Source organism: Vulpes lagopus, chromosome 12, assembly GCF_018345385.1.
Source record: "Vulpes lagopus strain Blue_001 chromosome 12, ASM1834538v1, whole genome shotgun sequence".
Classification (NCBI taxonomy): Eukaryota; Metazoa; Chordata; class Mammalia; order Carnivora; family Canidae; genus Vulpes; species Vulpes lagopus.
The window spans coordinates 12,557,310-12,574,956 of NC_054835.1; the positions used below are offsets into that span (position 1 = coordinate 12,557,310).

The window sequence follows — 17,647 nt, forward strand, 5'->3', positions numbered from 1 at the left end:
GACTGCAGAATATGTTTATTGAAAGGAAAGGGGGGCCCAAGGATGGGGAGGACAGAGTTACCCCAGGCATAGGGGGGACGCTGGGTCCAGAGAAGTCAGGGCGATGAGGACTGCTGCTCCAGCTCCCTCTGCACAGGTAGGAAAGGTACAGTAACCCCAGGTATCCCCAGTCCACAGCACCCCTCGGCCACTGCCAGCTGGACCCACGCACGGCAGGGTGCCCCATGCCTCTCTTGCTCGAGGGCCAGCAACAAGGGGCTGGCATGGCCAGAAAGCGCCAGAGGGGCCCCAGAACCACAAGACCCCCAGACTCAGCACCTGAGAGGTGGTCTGCTTGGGGCACGTTCCCTTGAAAGCTGGGGTGAGGCACACAGCTAGAGGATGGGGCTCACCCTGCCTGAAAGTGAGCCTCCCCGAGGGTGCTGCCCCAAACCCACCTCTCCTCCTATCCACAACCGTGTGTGCTGGGGGCTAGCCGTGTCCTCCAGACCCGCTGGGCAAATAGCCAGGACAGCCAGGGAGAGTGGAACAACAGTGGGGAAGCCAGATGCGTGCACTGCACAAGCATCCAGGCCTGCCGGTAGGGGCACCGGTTGTCCCTGACTGGGTGGCTGCCTTGTCACTGCTGTTCTGTAGCGTTTTACATAGGATCCCAAATGATTCACTGTGAACTTGGTCAGGGGCCAGACAGTCCCAAGAGTCCACCTACTTCCACATCCCAAGGGCTCCCGGGGGCCCCAGCCCTGTGACAGCAGTGACCTGAGAGGTGGCAGGTCCCGCCTCATGGGACCCTTTGGGGGAAACCAAGGCCCAGACACCCCAGGGAGTGAGCCAGAAGCCATGGTAATTTGTTAAGGCAGCCCTAGGAAATCAGAGGAGACTTCCTAGAAGAGGTAACATGGAAGCTGAGGCCTGAATCATGAAAGTGAATGGCCGGGCAGCTGGGTAGGGGGTGTGGGCAGTGGGATCCGTACATGCAGAGCTGGAGCTGCCCACACAGGCCCAGGAGCACAGGACAGAGTCGCTGCCTTGTCTCCCTCCTACCTGGGAAGGGCCAAGGTGGGTCTCTGGATGGGTCAGGAAGCCTCCTTGCCTGCAGAGGAGCACACATCTGCGGGAAGGAACACGGTTCGTGAGAGGCTGAGCCGCCTGGCACTGCCCACCCTCCCTGCAGCCCCACTCTGGATGCCCTGGGCCCCCAAACAGCCCCACCCACTCAAAGACTCTCCCTTCTGGGCCTAAAACCTCGTCCTTAGTGCATGCTTGTGGGAAGGAGGTGGGCCTGCCAACCTACCCTAATAAGACAAGGCCACATCCTGCGGTGCACCCCTCGGGGGAGCAGGAAGGGCCTGGGGCAGGCCTTGGTCCACACACCTGACTTGGGCAGCATGACCATCATGTCATTGGGGAGCCCCACGGTGGGGTAGAAGTCCTGGAAGGCCTTTGCGGCTTGGGGACTTGCTTCCTGGGTCCGGCCTGAGGCACAGCAGGGCCCCTGTGAGCTCCGTGGCTCACAGTGCTGAGGGGAGGGGAGGGGAGGTCGCCTGTGGCTCATAGAGGGGAGGGGAGGAGGGTGGAGGTCTCCTGTGGTTCACAGAGGTAAGGGGAGAGGAGGGGGGTGGAAGTCTTCTGTGGCTCACAGACGGGAGGAGAGGGGGGAGGAGGTCTCCTGGTTTCAGTGCTCCTCCTTGAAAGTTGACATCAGGTTTCTACCATCCAAGATTGAGCAGGCTGTGCAATGCATAAAAGTGCCTGCCTGGGGGATCCCTGGGTGGCGCAGCGGTTTGGCGCCTGCCTTTGGCCCAGGGCGCGATCCTGGAGACCCGGGATCGAGTCCCACATCGGGCTCCCGGTGCATGGAGCCTGCTTCTCCCTCTGCCTGTGTCTCTGTCTCTCTCTCTCTGTGACTCTCGTAAATAAATAAAAAAAAAAAAAAAAAAAAAGTGCCTGCCTGGCTGAGGGACCAAGGCGACTGGAAGGCACCGAAAGGGGTGTCCTTTCCTAGGTCATAACCAGGTGTCTGGGAGGTTGGGATGACCTCCCTGTTCCCCAGGGTCACATCCTCCCTGGGCCCCATAGCCCTCAGGCTCCCAACACCAGCCTCCAGCCCTCACCCCGACCCCATCTGCCAAGGTTCAGAAATGAAGGCAAAATAGGATCTCAGCCCCCACTGAGCTCTCAGGCAGGGGAGGATGGATCCCCACCCTCAAAAGGTCAGGCCAGGCCCTCAGTGCCCCTCGAGTTAAGTCCTACCCAGGCAAAGATTGGGGTTCCTGCCACCCCCTCCCGGTCCTTCTTGGCTTGAACTTAGGGGTGATGGTGGGGGAGGCGGGTTCTAAAGGGGTGGAGCCCGGGGGAGACAGGGAGGGTGTCCAGTGAGGCCTGGCCGGGGCAGAGGGGGTATTTGGTGGGTCCAGTAGGGAAAGTGGGCAGCGGGGCCTCACTGTAGAGCTGGACCATGGTGCTGAGCGCCCCCTCCAGCTCCTTATAGATGTAGAGCACGGCGAAGGTGTCATAGTCTGTGTCTGCCACGCGCACGTCCAGGTAGCCCAGGGCTGCGGAGGCAGTGGCCAGTGGCCTGGAGAAGTGTGCAGGGCCCGGGCGCAGCCTCCCCCCACCGCCCCCACAGCTGCCCCTACCTTCGGGGAAGAGGGAGGGGGAGGGCAGGGGAGGGCAGGAGCCAGGGATGGGGCTGGTCCCAGGCAGGAGGCTGCCCAGGTCACCCTGCAGAGAAGCTGTCAGGGGTCCCTTGAGGTGGGTGGGCGGGACCTACCTGGGACTCTGAAGTGCCCCTCAGAGCCCACCCTCAGGTACTCAGCATCCAGCTGGTGACAGCCGTCAGCCCTGGGGGGACAAACCCAGTGCTTGTCCTCGGCTGCTTGCCTGGACCCCTGCCCCCGCCACCTGGCCCGGCCCACTCACCGAGGGAACTCCATGTGGACACTGAGGTTGCCCCCTGGCATGGCCCTGATAGTCCTGCTGGACATGAGCAAGTGGTCCTTCTTGCCCAGGAAGACCTTGCAGTCGGAGACCATGGAGACCACGTACCAAAGGCCTGAGAACTGCAAGGCAGATCTATGGCCGGCTTTGCCCAGCACCCTGGGCCCCAAAGCCACATGACCATACAGGCTTGTCTGGAACCACACAGCCGGGGGTGCCCCAGTGCCCAGCTCTTGGGATGAGCCCCTGTTCTTCCACCTTCCCCGGGGGGGTTGCATGACCTCAGTCCCCCCAAATGTGAAGTGGGTCAGTGACTACCCTGCAGGGTTGGTCAGCAGTGAATAGAGAGGGAGTCCTGGGGCTCTCAGACAAGGCACAGGGCAAGAACCCATGGGCTTGGCCCCCCACCTGCCCACGGCACAATGCAGGGGTCACTGTTACCTTTTTGGCATCAAAATCTGGCTGTACCAGGACCTCAGCCCAAGCCCCGGACAGCCAGAGCAGCACCAGGACCTGGCCCAGCAGGACACACCTCATCGCCATGCCGTCCTCCACCCGACACCTAATCTGAGCCTGGGATGCCGGCTTTATAGCACAGCCCAGCTGGGCTTAGGCTGGAGCAGTCAGCAGCCAAAGGCACGTGGCCCTGGAAACTCTGGCCTCTTTGTCCATTGTCTGACACAGTCACTAGAGATCCCCCACCAGCCCCAGGGGTCATTTCCTGGAGGGCTCCAGAGAGGCAGACTTGCACCTCTCACCTCTCACCTCTCCCAATCCCGTCTGAGCATCTGTCCCCCAGACCCGCCAGCCAGTCACCGAGGACCAAGCAGGGACCTGGTCTTGGCCTCCAGCCACCTCCACACTGGCTGGGGCTCGGGGCCCAGGGTGAGTAAGGCTGTTCTACCAGCAGGCCCCCACTCAGGGTCTGGGTCCCCAAAGTCCTCACTTGTTCCTCCCCATGCAGGAGTGAAGTCACCATTGGCCAGCCCAGCGGTGACAGAGGCCTGGGTACGTCTGCCTCTAGACCCCGCTGCCCCCCAGAGGGTGGAGCTGAGCTGCCACTTAGGGTGGATTATGGTGTCACACCACCTTATCAACAGTTGCATAAGCAAGTGGGGGAGGGTGTCGCCAGGATGGCGCCACAGGCTGGTGGGGGCTCCCTGGCAAGGCCTCCACAGTGACCTCCCGTGTGCACCAGACTCCACTTGAGAAGCACCTCGTGGCTTCCGGGCACACCACTGATGGGGCAAGCATCCGGGGAAGGGCAGTGCTGCTCAGTGCTCCAGACTGGAAGGGCCTATGGGGTCAGAGAAAGACCGTCCTCCCTCAGCTCATCCCCCAGTGGGGAGGGGGGCGGGGCGGAGGGCTTCTGAGAGCTGCCTTCTCTGGGTTTCAGGAGATGCCAGCTCTTGCCAGCTCGAGGCCAGGCCCCAGGGTCACTGCGGAGAACATGGTGAAAATCTTCCCTTGAAAACATCTACAAAACAGGCATCTGATAAAGGACTTAAATCCTGAATCTATAATGAACTCTCAAGATACAAGGATAAGAAAAACAAGCAACTTGAGTTAAAAAAAGAAGAAAAAAACAGGCAAAAGATTTGGAAAACCACCTCACCAAAGACATCCAGGTGGAAAAAAAGCATGTGAGCCCTGTGTGTGAGTGCGGGTACACGCCAGGGGACAGCAGTCTGGGACTGCTTACAGCTCTAGAGCCGCCCGTACCCGCCGCCAGGCTGGCTCGGGTTTGTAGATCCTCAGAAAGGGCAACATCCCTGTCCTAGGACAATCTGACAACCGCACACCTCGGTATTGACATGGGAACATTTGCCAACACCTGCATGTGGATGTTCGGGGGCTTTATTCACAACCAGCGAAAGGCCGAAGCCCCTGAGCATCTCCTGTGGCCAGGTGGCTGGACGGGGCCTCCGTGGCAGGAGGAGCCGAAAAGAAACCGTCCACCTGGGGAGGTGCACTCACTCAGATCCCAGGTGCACCCCTGAGTGAAAGAAGCCTTTCTGGGAAGACTCCAGTGAGGACTCCTTCCTAGGACCTCCCAGAATAGGTCCCTACAAAGCTGCTTGGGGGTGGCAGGGTGGGGGTGCAGGCATGGCAGCTCGCAGAGGGGCACGCAGACCCCTTTGGAGCCAGGACGGTGGTGGCCACATGTCTGCATCCATCTACACCCTCAGAGGTGTATGGCAAAGAGTGAGTTCTGCTGGGTGTAAATTCTACCTTGCTGTTTTACACGCATATATAGGAGCTACAGATACATGTAAGATCTTCCCCCAAATGTACGGGTGAGGGACAGGAAGGCCAGAGAGGTGCCGAGGTCCCCCTGCCCCAAGGCCAGAGCTCCACAGAAAGTGTGGGGCCAAGAGACACGCGGACAGCAGCCACAGGCCTTCTGGGCCAGGCTGAAGCATCCACCCTTCCCAGGGTTAGTGAGGGCCAAGGGACTGACTGCCACAGCCTACGGACCCCTCAGGATCCTCCGAGGTGAGGGGAGCCAGCCAGCCCATGTCCCTGGAAGGGTCTTCAATGTAGCGCAGCCACCTTCTTACTGTGTCCACACAGTGGGCAGAGCAAACCTTAGGGAGCATAAACCTGGTGTATCCCTGCTTAAAATTCTCCAGAGTCATCATGGCACCAAGAGTGAAACCCAGGCCCCAGCCCCCAGCCCCCAGCCCCCCAAGCCCCTAGCCTTGCCCCCAGCCCTTAGCCCACCCACCCTGTGACCCTTCCAGCACCAGCCCTGGAGCCAGCCTTTCCCTGCGCAGCTTGTGGCCTCTGCCTCCTCCACAGCCCTCCTCAGACCCCCAGCCTACACCCCACCTCTGGCCTCTTTCCTCCAAGCTCTGAGCTTAATCCATATTTTCCTCTGTGGGGACTTTCTGTCCCTGCTCCACACTATATATGCCATGGACTTGGTGACAATGAGAGCAGCAGGTGGCCTATCAGCTTCTGACTCCCCAGCTCTGGCCCCAGAAGGTGCTCAGTTCATAGCTGCACATAGAGAGCATGAAGTCACATAGCCCATCACTGAGGCTGCAGCACAGGGTGCATGATGGCATCAGCCTGCCTGGTCTTTGGCTGCAGTGGGCACTCAGGCCACAGCCTCACCCCTGTCACCCGCAGAGTCCAGCACGGGGGTAGTTGCCAGGGCCTCCGGTGCTCCTGCTGGTCCCTGCCGCTTGGGGGGGCTCCCCACATGCCTACAGAGCCAGGGAGGCCTGAGGTGGGGCATCTGGCCCACAGGCAGCATGGTGCTCCTGGGACTGCAGGTGGGCTCTGCTGCAGAGTGGCCTCGACGGCTGCCAACACAGGATAAACACAGGAACAAGGGCTGGCCGGCGCCAGGCCGCAGACGAATGGGGGAGAGGGACCTGTCTGGGAGGCTGCCTCCCCTAGGAATCCACAGAACAGGTGCAGAACAGGCGAGTCCTCAACCAAAGGGAGGTCAGGGCTGCCAGAGCTTTGGGGCTCCCAGACAGCAGACATCATTGTCGCTGGAGGCTGATCCTGGTTGTCCCTGCCCTCTAGGGAGACGAGGTGCACAAAGGAGCAGATCCCCCTGCCCCAGGGCCACGGGCTGGGTGGCATCCAGCGAAGGCCACCCTGGCCCTCCTAAGCAGCTCTTCACTCAGGGCTACCCCAAGGGGCTCAGCCACTTTCCCCCAAAAGCTCTGAGAGCAGGTCCCCAAGTAGGCTGACCTGCCCCGTGCCCTGTCTGCCCCACCAGGGCCCTGTCTGCCCCACCAGGGCTGGTCCACCCTCAGGTGTGAAAAGAAGCAGAGAAGGTAAGCTCCCCAAAGCTGGGGCCACGCCCTGGTCTTTTCTTGCCCTGCAAACATCCTCTCCACCTCCAAGGTCCAGGCCAAATCGAGCAGAGATGCCCTAAGGGGTGCCCCCCACTTGTGGGTGGAGGAACAGGCCCTGCAGACGGTCAAGGAAGGCCATGGCCATGACAAGGCCACCTCGTCCCCTCCCAGGGGGAAGCAGGGCCGGCAAGCTCCTCCCCTGAGGGGTTTGTGGAGGGGTGGGCTCCTCATGTCCAGCTGAAAGCCTCTCCATCCAGCTGAAGCACAACTGCCCAGGATGAAGGAACCAGAGCTCCTCCAAGCACCCTCACCTGCTCCTGCCCTTGTGTCTAGCTCAGGGCAGCAGTCACTGTCATCCAGGCACCAGCACTGGTGGGCAAGCGGGTCCTAGCTGACTGCCCTGCCTCTTCCCCTTCCCCCTCCACAACTGTGAAGACTAAGGGGCACAGGTGTGGAGAGCTGCCCCCTCGCCCCACAGCCCCTCTGGTCTGCCCTGGGGTTTGAGCCCGAGAGGAGGAAGCTCGTACCTGCAGCTCAGACCCAACACTTCCCCTTGGAGGTTCTTGTTCCATCCCACTCACCAGCCCACAGGGCTGCCCCAGTTCCCACTCACTTGGTTCCTTACCTCCCCACTAACCCAGGAGCCCCAACATCCTTCAGTAAACTCTCTTGGCTGTGGTTGGTCAGGGCTACTGACCATCTCCCCCAGGCCCAGCCCAGCCAGGTTCTTGCGCCCACAGTACTTCTTAATCCCAGACCACTGTCCTCAGGGGAAGAGAAAGAATCTCCAGGGCTTTCGAGTCTCCATCCTGCTGACCACAGAGAGAGCTCAAACAGTGTGGACGATGTCAAGGGCCCCTGGGCCCCCTGCCCAGTTGGACTCTGCCCCAGGGAGCCCCAGCAGGAGCTGGGAGGGGAATTGGGGTTCCTGTGTGCTGGCCAGGTCCCCTCTGTGGTCCCCGGGACCTCACCTGCACACAGTGCCCCTCTACATACTGGAACCGGTCCCTCCTCCACCCTGTGACCTGGGGTGCTCTGCTCAGCTGCTCTGAGCTCTAGCCTCCTGCCCTGGCCCTCAGAGTCCCCTATGCTCACCCTCATCTGGGTAAACACACTGTGTACTTTCTCCTAACTTGCCTGTGTCCTCCATGTCCCTCCAGGAAATGGATCAGGGCTGGGCACATCTGCAGGGCTTCAGGAGGGGTCCTGCCCCCACCCTCACCTGGAACCACCTGGAATCCAAACCAGGCAGCTGCCCTCAGTGCTCCTGTCCCTCAGTTATCATCCGTACCCTAGTTACGGGCTGTGGGCCACCCAGGGACCCTGCCCCAGCTTTCAGCTTCAGTATACAGGGTGTGGCTCCTGGGGTGGGGTGTCATGCATTTGACGGCAGGCCTGAGAGCCCTCAGCCATGTGGACACTTGCAGGGCTCAGGGGGTGGCCACAACCACCCAGGACCACACTTCCTGCCTCCAATCAGCCTCTGCTTCAGGCCTTGGGAGTCCTCCCATTTGTTGGGGCTCCTTTGCTGGGGCAGCCACACTGATGGGAATGAGAAGAGGGAGGAGGAAAAGTGGGGCAGGAGAGGGGAGGGGTGGAGGGAAGGGAAAGGAAGGAAGGAGGAGAGAGGGAGGGGGAAGGGAATGCTACCCTCAGCACTTAACCTGGGCCAGCAGGGCAGGCCTATGTCCAACTGCGTGTGATGACTGTGATTCTCCGAAGGACCCCAGATGGGAGTGGAAGTGTGGGGAGGGGTGCTGCATGTTGGAGAAGGGCAGGAGCACACAGACTGGCTGAGGTGGAGTGTCTGCACTTTCTTGGGCCCCCTTCTCATGGGGAGAAGCTGAATTGTGAGGAATGGGTGGTGCACTCTCCAGGACAGGGCACGGCCAGGCCAGGCAGGTGCAGGCTGATCCGCCATTAGTGATAGGCTCCTGTGGGGGACCCAGATGCACTGGGAAACGGGGTGGCCTGCTCTCTGCACCATCATGCCCTCCTCTGCCTCTTCCCTTCCTGGGCCCTGGGCCCACCTGCTCACACACTATCTAGGAGGTGGCCTGCGGGAGGCAAGTAGTTGGGAAGACAGAAGCAGCTCTTCCAGCACATGGAGTGTGGGCAGCACAGGACAGCCTTCCTGGGGTGCAGGCACCAGTGAAGGTAGTGGGCCTGGGGGCTCAGGAATAGGTGACCATCTCCCAAGTTGACCCCGGCTCTGCTGGCCTGCAGGGGAGCCAGCGACAGGAAGGATCATCGTCCAGGCCCACCAGGGGGAGATGGGCACTGCCTCTCCCACAGGAGATCCACCCTCTGCAACTTACCCGGAGGGCTGGGGCTCAGGACAGCCCCTCCCACTTCCTTCTCCATAAAATAATGTCTCCAGTCCTTGTTAGTCAGACTTGTCTGCGGTTTTGCTTTGGCTTGCACATTATAATTGCAATTCTCTCCAATTCCCCAATAAACTCATATTTGCTGGTAAAATAACTTTTATTTTTAAGGTCAACATGACCATTTAGTGACAAGCCAGAGCCTCAAAGGAGGAATCTGGCCCCTCCCAGAATGCCCAACCTTGCCCCCACCGAGGAAATGTGCCCAGGCCTGGCCTCATCCTCAGGCCAGCAAGTAGCTGGGTCCTCCACTGTGTCTGGGAGCACAGGTGAGTTAGACCTGTCCCAGATCCGCAGGGGATCCGTCTCTGAAGCCATGGCCTGCCACCTAAACTGCTGTCCACTGTCCCCCAGGATACCTGGCCAGGACTCAGCCTCATTCCCCTTCTACTGCAAAGGCCATCTGGGTCGCATCTCCCAGACGACCCACCACCACGCAGACCCTCCACGTTTACCACTCTCTCTCAGGCCCCAGCCCCGCCCCTCCTGCCTGCGTGGCCCCGCCCCGCCGCCCATTCCGCGCAGGCTCCGCCCCCTATCCGCCCTGCCCTTCTGCGCAGGCTCCGCCCCTCTGTTCGCCCCACCCTTCGGCTCAGGCCCCGCCCCTCCACCCGTCTGCGCAGGCTCCTCCCGCCTGCTCTTCTGGACCCGCCAGCCATGGTGAACCTGGGCCTGTCCCGGGTGGACGATACCGTGGCCGCCAAGCACCCGGTGAGAAGGCCGACCTGGGACGCGGGCCCCGGACCTCAGAAGCTGACCTGAGCGGGGCGGGTGGGGGCTCGGTGGGGGGATGCCCTCGTCAGGGAGGAGGGACCGGACAGGGATGGCGGGGACCCTCCTTGTTAGAGGGATCGATCAGGGCAACCAGGTGGAGGCAGGTGGGATGTGTCCAAGCCCCCAGGTCTCACGATGAGTGGTCCCCTCCCCGAAGGAGGGCCAGGAGGGCCTGTGAAAGCGGAGGGAGGGGACTGAGCCTCACCCCCGCATCCAGGGTCTGGAGGAGTACGCCGCGTGCCAGTCGGAGGCCTTCGTAAAGGGCATTTTCACCTTTATCACAGGTAGGCTGGCGGGTTTGGGCCCCGCACCCGCCTGGGACCCCTGACCCCCAACAGGCGGTGTCAGTGGGCCATCCTCAGACTAAGATGCTGGGAGCCTGCCCGGTGCTGGGTCACTCACCCGCCCATAGGGCTGATGGGGACCTTGACTCTCGGCAGGCACAGGTGCAGCCGTCGGCCTGCAGATGCTTATTCAGAGGAGGTTTCCGTACCCCTTCCAGTGGCACGTGCTAGTGGCAGTGGGTGGGTACTCCAGGGCTGCTGCCAGAGGGGAATGCAGGTCTGCTGGGGGTGGGAGGCTGTGGTCTGGCCCCTCCCGACCTCCTGGGATGTGGTCCCTGTTCTGGGGGTGGGGGTGGGGGAGTCCTGCCAAGCCCACCACCACCACCTGCCGGGAAGAAGCCTGTGCCCAGGTCCCCATCCCCTGAGAAGTCCAGAGATCCAGGCCCACCCCTCACACCACCCGCCACCCCCCCACCCCACTCCCCAGTCACAGGCTCAGTGGCCAGCTACTGGGTGACCCGAGTGGAGTCGCACAGATGCAGCAATCTCTGGCTCTTCCTGGAGACAGGGCAGCTCCCCAAGGACGGGGGCACAGGTGAGAGGCCAGGGCAGCAGGAATCAGAACCCGAGACTCTAGTGCCAGGCAAGCCTGGGGCCCAGGGTGCAGGCTGCACAGGCCTCTCCGCTCCGGCCTGTCCAACCTGGAGGGGCAGGAGTGGGTGGCCTTCTGACCTCCTATGCAGGAGGGACAGGGGAGTCCAGAATGTGGAGTGTGGGCCCCCCAGGAAGGGTGGTCATACAGCAAGCGTCCTTCTTGGTCGAGGCCTGGTGAACAAGCTTAAGCTGTGGTTCCAGCTGTGTCCCTTTGCCTCCTACAGATCAGCGCAGCTAGGACAGCTCCAGCTGGGAGCAGAAGACCTGGGGCCAGAAACTTCTAGAACACAGCCCTAAGGGCCTCCGCACCCCACACTCCCCCGTCCCTCCTCACACCCTAAGGGGTGACCCAGCGGTGTCCCCTACATACGTGCATGGCCAGGTCTGCCAACCCTGAGCAAACCTTTGCTCGTGCCCCTGCCCAGATCAGACCAGAGAGGCCATCCCTGAGGTGGTTGGCCTCCCATAGGGCAGTAGGAAGCATGGTGGACACTGAGAAATGGACAAGACCAGAGAGGCCTTGGGCACTTGGTAGAAAGGACTTCTGCATGCCCTGGGGCCTGATACTCCCTGTCTGGTTCCCACATGCCCCACGCTCAGAGGGGACAATGGCTTCGGGGGGGTTGCTGGACAAATAAATGTGTTGCCTTTTTCCTCCTAAGTTCTGAAACACTAAACATCAGAGCAGTAAGAAGCTGAGAGACACATGTCACCTCAGCACCATACAGCGGACACCGAGGACCTGCCAGGGCAGTTCTGACACGGCTCCAGAATCAGTTCTGCAGGCCCTCTGGGCTGCAGATTACCACCCCCAGGGCCTTTCCAGGTGGGGTCTGCTTCCACGAATCTAGGCATGGAGGAGCAAAGCAGAAGGTGTGTGTCCAATTCACGCCTGGCCCTCAAGAGGCAAGAAACAGGAAGTGGCCATGCGTACCTGCCTACCATTCCAAGCACACCTACCAGATAAGTCACTTCTCTCCAAGGGAGGAGGAAGTGAGGGGTGGAGGGAAGCCAGAGCTAGCTCACTGGAGTCCTCTCTGTACAGAAGTGGTCCCCTGCACACGTGCATGGCCAGGTCTGCCAACCTTGAGCAAACCTTTGAAGAAGTTTCTCTGCTCCTGAGTGGGCATGACTACATACCCCACCTCTGATAGAGGAAGAGGCAGAGCACATAAAACCTAGCAAATCCATCGTCCCATACAATGGCCTTCCCAGTCACACTGAAGGCAGACAACATAGGGCCACGCTGCTCCAGCCCCAGCTCAACTCCTGCACCTCTTGGGCTGACCAGTCATCCAAAAGAATACTGAGCACCGACTATGGACCAGGGAACGTATTAGTGGGAAGGCAAAATGACAGGAAGCCCAAGATAATCATGGTGCAAGCAAGCTGGAGCTGGAGTGGTCTGGGGCAGACAGGTGGTCAAGGACTGTGCCACCTCCTGATGGCCTCTATTCCAGATCTGCCATCCTGGTCCCAGGCAGCTGTGCCAGCTCCAGGCAGCTGTGCCAGCTCCAGCCATCCTGTCTTCATCCCAGTGACTAGGGAGGAGGACAGTTGACTCCACCTGCGCTTACACTCCCTTGGCCAAAACAAAGTCGTGGTACCCCTGGTGCCAGGGAGACGAGGGAGACAGCCTTGTTCTGGGAGGCCATGTGTCCCACTAAAATATAGGAGTTGTATATCTGAGGAAAAAGGGAGAACTGATACTGAGGCCCTGGGAGGATTGTGTAGGGAGGAGACCATGCCCATGACTGGCCTTTCCAAACCCCTGAGGTCTCAGAGGGAGGGCAGGAGGTGAGCTTGGAGATTTAAATAGGACTAGATTCGGGGGATCCCCGGGTGGCTCAGCGGTTGCGCACCTGCCTTTGGCCCAGGGCGGCCATCCTGGAGTCCCGGGATTGAGTCCCGTGTCGGGCTCCCAGCATGGAGCCTGCTTCTCCCTCTGCCTGTGTCTCTGCCTCTCTCTATATATATGTCTATCATAAATAAAAATAAATCTTTAAAAAATAAATAAATAGGACTAGACTCACTTTTTTAAAAGCTGGCAATGACAGGAAAGCTAAAAGGCCCGTATGAGGTCTTAGAGAACCTACATGTGACGGCATTTGGGTGAAGACCATCATCATGAACTGTGTCCCCAAATTTATACATCACAGCCCTGACATTAGGGCCTCAGACTGTAACCTCATTTGGAGACAAGGCCTTTAAAGAAATAATTATATTAAAGTCGGGGGAGATGGGGATCCCTGGGTGGATCAGTGGTTTAGTGCCTGCCTTTGGCCCAAGGCATGATCCTGGAGTCCTAGGATTGGGTCCTGCATCGTGTTCCCTGTGTGAAGCCTGCTTCTTCCTCTGCCTGTGTCTCTGTCTCTGTCTCTGTCTCTCATGAATAGATAAAATCTTTAAAAGATAAAAAATAAAATCGGGGGAGCCCTGATCTAGTCTGGCCTGTGTCCCTATGAGGGGAGGAGGATACAGACACACACAGGGACACCCCTGTGAGGACACAGCAAAAAGATGGGCATCTCCCTGCTCAGGAGGAACCCGCCCCGCTAATGCCTCTATGTCAGACTTCCAGCCTCCAGGAGAGGAGACAATAAATTTCCATTGTTCCAGCCACAGGGTCTGTGGCACTTTGTCATGGCAGCCCCAGTAAATTCATACGGCGTGGCAGGAAAACGTGACCCTGGGAATCCCAGGCTGTCAGGTGTTTGGGGCATCCAACTCCAAGGAAGCTGGGGCTGCAGATGAGCCTGCCTGAAGTGACAGCTAAGGCCAGAGCTTGGAATTCCCCAAGGAAGTGGAGGCAGAGCAGGTGAAGGTCAGGGAGAGAAGGTCGTCCAGGGTGCAGAGCTTGTGGTGTGGTGAGGTAATGGAAATTGCATAGGGCAGAGAGAAGTTTCAGAAGGCTCAGGGGAGGACATCCTGGGGGTGTGAAGGGGATGGGGAGGCTCCAGGGGGCTGGTGTGGGGTACAGTGTTAAACCACCCCAAATCACATTTTGGCAGTGCTCCCAGGCAGAGAGCTGCCATAAAACTCAAGCATCCAGAGGACAATCCCAAGGCTAGCCAGGGAAGGGGTTGAGGTGGGCCAGGTCCAGATCTCCAAGGCTCCCTGAACTGGACATTGAGAACCTCGGCCCCCGTCACAATGGGCCAAGATTCCAGCGACAATCTGAGCCGCACAGGGTTCTGCTGAGCAGGCCCAGCACAGGGAGGGCGGGAGGTGTAGAGGGTCCCTGGAGGACCCTGATGGCCACCATGAAGATGCGAAGTGAGGCAGATATGGAAGAGCAGATCCAGGAGCTGAAGACAATCACTTGGCTCCAAGGTGAGCCCATCCCCAGGGGACCAGCCTATCTGGTCCCCTCCTGGTCTCAGGGGCTTTAGCAAGGCCAGGGCAAACAAGGGCCAATGGCCATCCCCCTACGCACTCCCCCCACGAAGCACACCTGAGAGAAGGGACCAAAGGGGCATGCCATGCAGGGGGTTCAAGGAGATCTGTGAGCCAGAGGGGCCTGGCCTGCTTCCCTGGTGGTGGGTCTGGAAGGGCTCACAGGACGTGCCATCTCTGGCTGCCACCTCACCCTTCCCACAGCCATCTGCCAGGAGCCATCCCAATAAGCACTGTTGAGCAGTGAAGCCAGTGACCCTAAGGGGGTGGGAGGAAGGACCCTGGCTGCAGAGGCAGCATTCCTGTGCCCACCCCCCTTGGGCCTCCCTGATGTGGAGCCTTCCCAGCTCAGGAATCCGCTGGCCAGGCCAGCCTGTAGCCCACATTCTGCGCCCCCTGCCTGCACCCACCACCTCCCCCAGAGCAATGTCGGGCCCTGCAAATCCAAGCCGTAAAAGAGAAGACCGTCAAGAATAAAAATATGCTGGCTCTCCTGCGCAGCAACATCCGCCGTGGGGCCCAGGACTGGGTTTTGGCCAACAAGGTGAGCAGTGTGGCCCCCTCCCTGCTGTCCGCTGGCGGGGATGGGGGTGGCAGGGCATGCAGGTGCTCAAACAATCCCACACACAGGCGGAGGGGACGCACCTCCTCTTCTTCACTCCCCTAACCTGTCCGGATCCTGGCGGCATCTCGGGGAGGGGTTTCCCAGGACCTGTGATCCTGGCTCCAGTCAATCCCAAAAGCCTGGCAGGCAGGGTGGGCCTGACTGGGGTCCTTTTCGGGGGGCTACCCCCTACAGATCGGGGCCCTCGGGCCATCCGGCTACAGAGGGGAGGCCCGGGCCCTCCTCTGCAGGCTCCCACCACCTCTAAGCTGGGAGGCTGGATGGGGGCCTCAATGCTGGGCCCGCGGAGAGTGCCTGAGGCTAGGGTAACCGAGAGACTAGGGCACCCCCCAGCTCAGCAGCCGCCGCTCCGCAGTATGACCAGCGGAACATCTTCAAGGCCTGAGCGAAGGGCGCTTCCATGAGGTTGGCGCACTGCCGCTGCACCATGGAGGTGAGGTGGCCGGAGGGAGCCCTCAGCCTCGCCCAGCCAGCACCCCCACCACCACTAAAATGACGTCGCGGGGCCAGTGGCGGGCCTAGCGAGGGCCCGACCCCAGGGGTCCCGCCCCGCCAGCCGCTTGCGCACCCAAGAGCGGGCCATGCCGTCCCCGACCCAGGTGGCGCGGGAGAAGCTGCGCAAGTACGTCTTCGACCGCGTGAACGTGTACAACGTGCTCATCCACCTGGCGCGGCAGCGGGGGCAGAAGCTGGAGACCGTGCAGGTGGAGTTGGCCACCTTGAGGAGCCAGCCTGACGCCACCAAGGAGGAGTTGCGCACGCTCCAGGTGTAGGGCGGGGCGGGGCTCTGTCGAGAGGCAGGGTTTCCGATGACAGGTGGGACGTTTGGAGGGGCGGGGTCAGATGAAAGACCACACACACACACACACACACACACACACACACACACACACCCTCCCACCCTCCCAGCCTCCTGGGTCAGCCTCCCAGTGGCCATCCAGGTGGTCTGTCCCCAAGCACCGTGTGCCCTCGGGCCACCCCCAGGTTATCCGCCAGCTGGAGAATTACATTGAAAAGACCATGATAATCCCTGGGTGGCGCAGTGGTTTGGCGCCTGCCTTTGGCCCAGGGCGCGATCCTGGAGACCCGGGATCGAATCCCACGTCAGGCTCCCGGGGCATGGAGCCTGCTTCTCCCTCTGCCTGTGTCTCTGCCTCTCTCTCTCTCTCTGTGTGTGTGACTATCATAAATAAGTAAAAATTAAAAAAAAAATTATAAAAAAAGAAAAGACCATGATAGAGGGGGTCCCTGGGTGGCTCAGCTGTCTTGCGCCTGCCTTTGGCCCAGGGCGCGATCCTGGAGTCCCGGGATCGAGTCCCGCGTCGGGCTCCCGGGATGGAGCCTGCTTCTCCCGCTCCTCTGCCTGTGTCTCTGCCTCTCTCTCTCTATGTCTATCATAAATAAAAATAAATTAAAAAAAAAAAGACCATGATCAAGATCACTAGTCAGAACATCCACCTGCTGTACGTGGACCTGCTGGATTACCTGAAAAAGGTGAGCCCCTAACCCCACACCTCAGCAGTGCAGGGAAGCCACCTGGCCATGAGTACAGGAGTCTCAGGCCCCAGCCTAGGTGCAGGGCTAGCATCTCAGCGGGGACAGAGGGCTGAGGCAGGCCCGATACATCAGAATTGTTTGGATTTTCTTTGCATTTATTTGATGGTTGTTATTTTGCCCCATCCTTTTTCATTTGCTTGGCTTCTGAGGGCAAAAGATGGGCCCTGAACCCTCAGAAAGAGCCCTAACGTCCTAGAGGGCCAGCCACCTGTGAGCAGGCCTGTAACCCTGGGCTTGCTGTCCACCTCTTCCAAGCCAGCCGCCCTTCCCCCAGCAGGAGAGACCTGCAGTACGGCCCCACTGTGGGGAGGAGGAGGACCTGGGACAGGAGGGCTGGCCAGTGGTGCCCTGGTGCTGCGAGAAGCAGTGTGGCAGGCGGGGCAGCCAGTGTGGCAGCCTCATCCTGAGGCTGGCATGGGGGGAGCCCTGGAGGGCAGTGTATCCAGGCAGGTGACAGGTGGACATGTGGTTTAGGAGGGTGGGAGTGGGATGGGTAGGCATTGCAGCTCCTCCTGGCTGAAGTCCCAGCCCCCAGCTTCTGCCTGTAGCCCACAGAGGCAGGCGTTATGATCCTCCCGCCTGTCCCTCTTGCTGGAGGCCCTGCCACCTCACTGTCCTGGGCCCACCTCCTCACACCCCTTCCCCTCCGGCTATACTCCTGGGTCCAGCCGTCCTTCATTTGGGAGCATTATGTCCCCGCACAGGGCCATGTTCTTTTCAGAACACATGCATTGTTTTTCTTAAGCCAACACAGGGCTTGAACTCATGACCCTGAGATCAACACCTGAGCTGAGATCAGGAGTCAGATGCTTAACCAACTGAGACCCCAGGCAACCCCAGAACATATGCATTTAAAAAAAATAACTCCCATGGTCAGCAAAGATTCTACATGATACTTATTAACAGCCAAGTACTAAGACTCAGATATATTGGGTATTTATGAACCTCAGGGATACTCAAGAGAGGTTAAGTGGCTTCCCAAGTTCCCAGAGCCAGCTGCTCGGGGCAGCTGTGGCTTTGAGCCCTGAGTCTCTGACCCCACATCTGTGTTTCAAGCCTCCCTGCTCCCTTCAGACAGCAGCCACTCCCCAACAGCAGGCTCCCTGGGCTGCAACCCCTCTCACACAGTGGGACACCCAATCCCTGTCCTCAGGGCTCACAGCCTGGGGTACGTAATTGGGGGCAGGCATGTACCACTCTGGAAGGGCAGCATCT

The 17,647-nt window shown here is 60.0% G+C and overlaps 3 protein-coding genes across 5 annotated transcripts in view; 2 read left to right on the forward strand and 1 right to left on the reverse strand.

The window, feature by feature from the left end:
* LCN15 (lipocalin 15) overlaps positions 1–17,647 on the reverse strand; it is a 25,171-nt gene continuing 7,524 nt past the window's right edge. For 2 of the 3 annotated variants that reach the window (XM_041724188.1, XM_041724186.1), the window contains 6 exons: positions 2,923–3,062; positions 2,774–2,844; positions 2,445–2,555; positions 1,375–1,476; positions 1,045–1,111; positions 1–128 (listed from right to left, as the gene is read on the reverse strand). In XM_041724188.1, coding sequence (XP_041580122.1) covers positions 1,077–1,111; positions 1,375–1,476; positions 2,445–2,555; positions 2,774–2,844; positions 2,923–3,062 — 459 coding nt within the window. In that variant the 3' untranslated portion in view covers positions 1–128; positions 1,045–1,076. Of the gene's footprint in view, positions 129–1,044; positions 1,112–1,374; positions 1,477–2,444; positions 2,556–2,773; positions 2,845–2,922; positions 3,063–3,381; positions 4,248–17,647 lie in introns of those variants that run through there. The other variant, XM_041724187.1, reaches the window with a different exon arrangement.
* Positions 9,702–11,515, forward strand: TMEM141 (transmembrane protein 141). The gene is made up of 5 exons (XM_041724190.1): positions 9,702–9,853; positions 10,134–10,200; positions 10,357–10,440; positions 10,688–10,795; positions 11,079–11,515. The coding sequence occupies exons 1-5, from the start codon at positions 9,800–9,802 to the stop codon at positions 11,090–11,092; spliced, it is 327 nt and encodes a 108-aa protein (XP_041580124.1). The 5' UTR covers positions 9,702–9,799; the 3' UTR covers positions 11,093–11,515.
* The window catches only part of CCDC183 (coiled-coil domain containing 183), an 8,642-nt gene continuing 4,978 nt past the window's right edge, over positions 13,984–17,647 (forward strand). Inside the window, 6 exon segments of the mRNA XM_041724191.1 lie at positions 13,984–14,187; positions 14,673–14,794; positions 15,231–15,308; positions 15,475–15,642; positions 15,860–15,925; positions 16,313–16,369. Coding sequence (XP_041580125.1) covers positions 14,109–14,187; positions 14,673–14,794; positions 15,231–15,308; positions 15,475–15,642; positions 15,860–15,925; positions 16,313–16,369 — 570 coding nt within the window. The 5' untranslated portion in view covers positions 13,984–14,108.

What these genes read in the sequence shown, in the direction of transcription:
- TMEM141 (XM_041724190.1), top strand. Translation starts at nt 9,800, where the DNA reads ATGGTGAACCTGGGCCTGTCCCGGGTGGACGATACCGTGGCCGCCAAG. An exon ending in CCGTGGCCGCCAAGCACCCG is followed by an intron (nt 9,854 to 10,133) that starts GTGAGAAGGCCG and finishes CCCCGCATCCAG; the next exon opens with GGTCTGGAGGAGTACGCCGC. An exon ending in GCACGTGCTAGTGGCAGTGG is followed by an intron (nt 10,441 to 10,687) that starts GTGGGTACTCCA and finishes CCCACTCCCCAG; the next exon opens with TCACAGGCTCAGTGGCCAGC.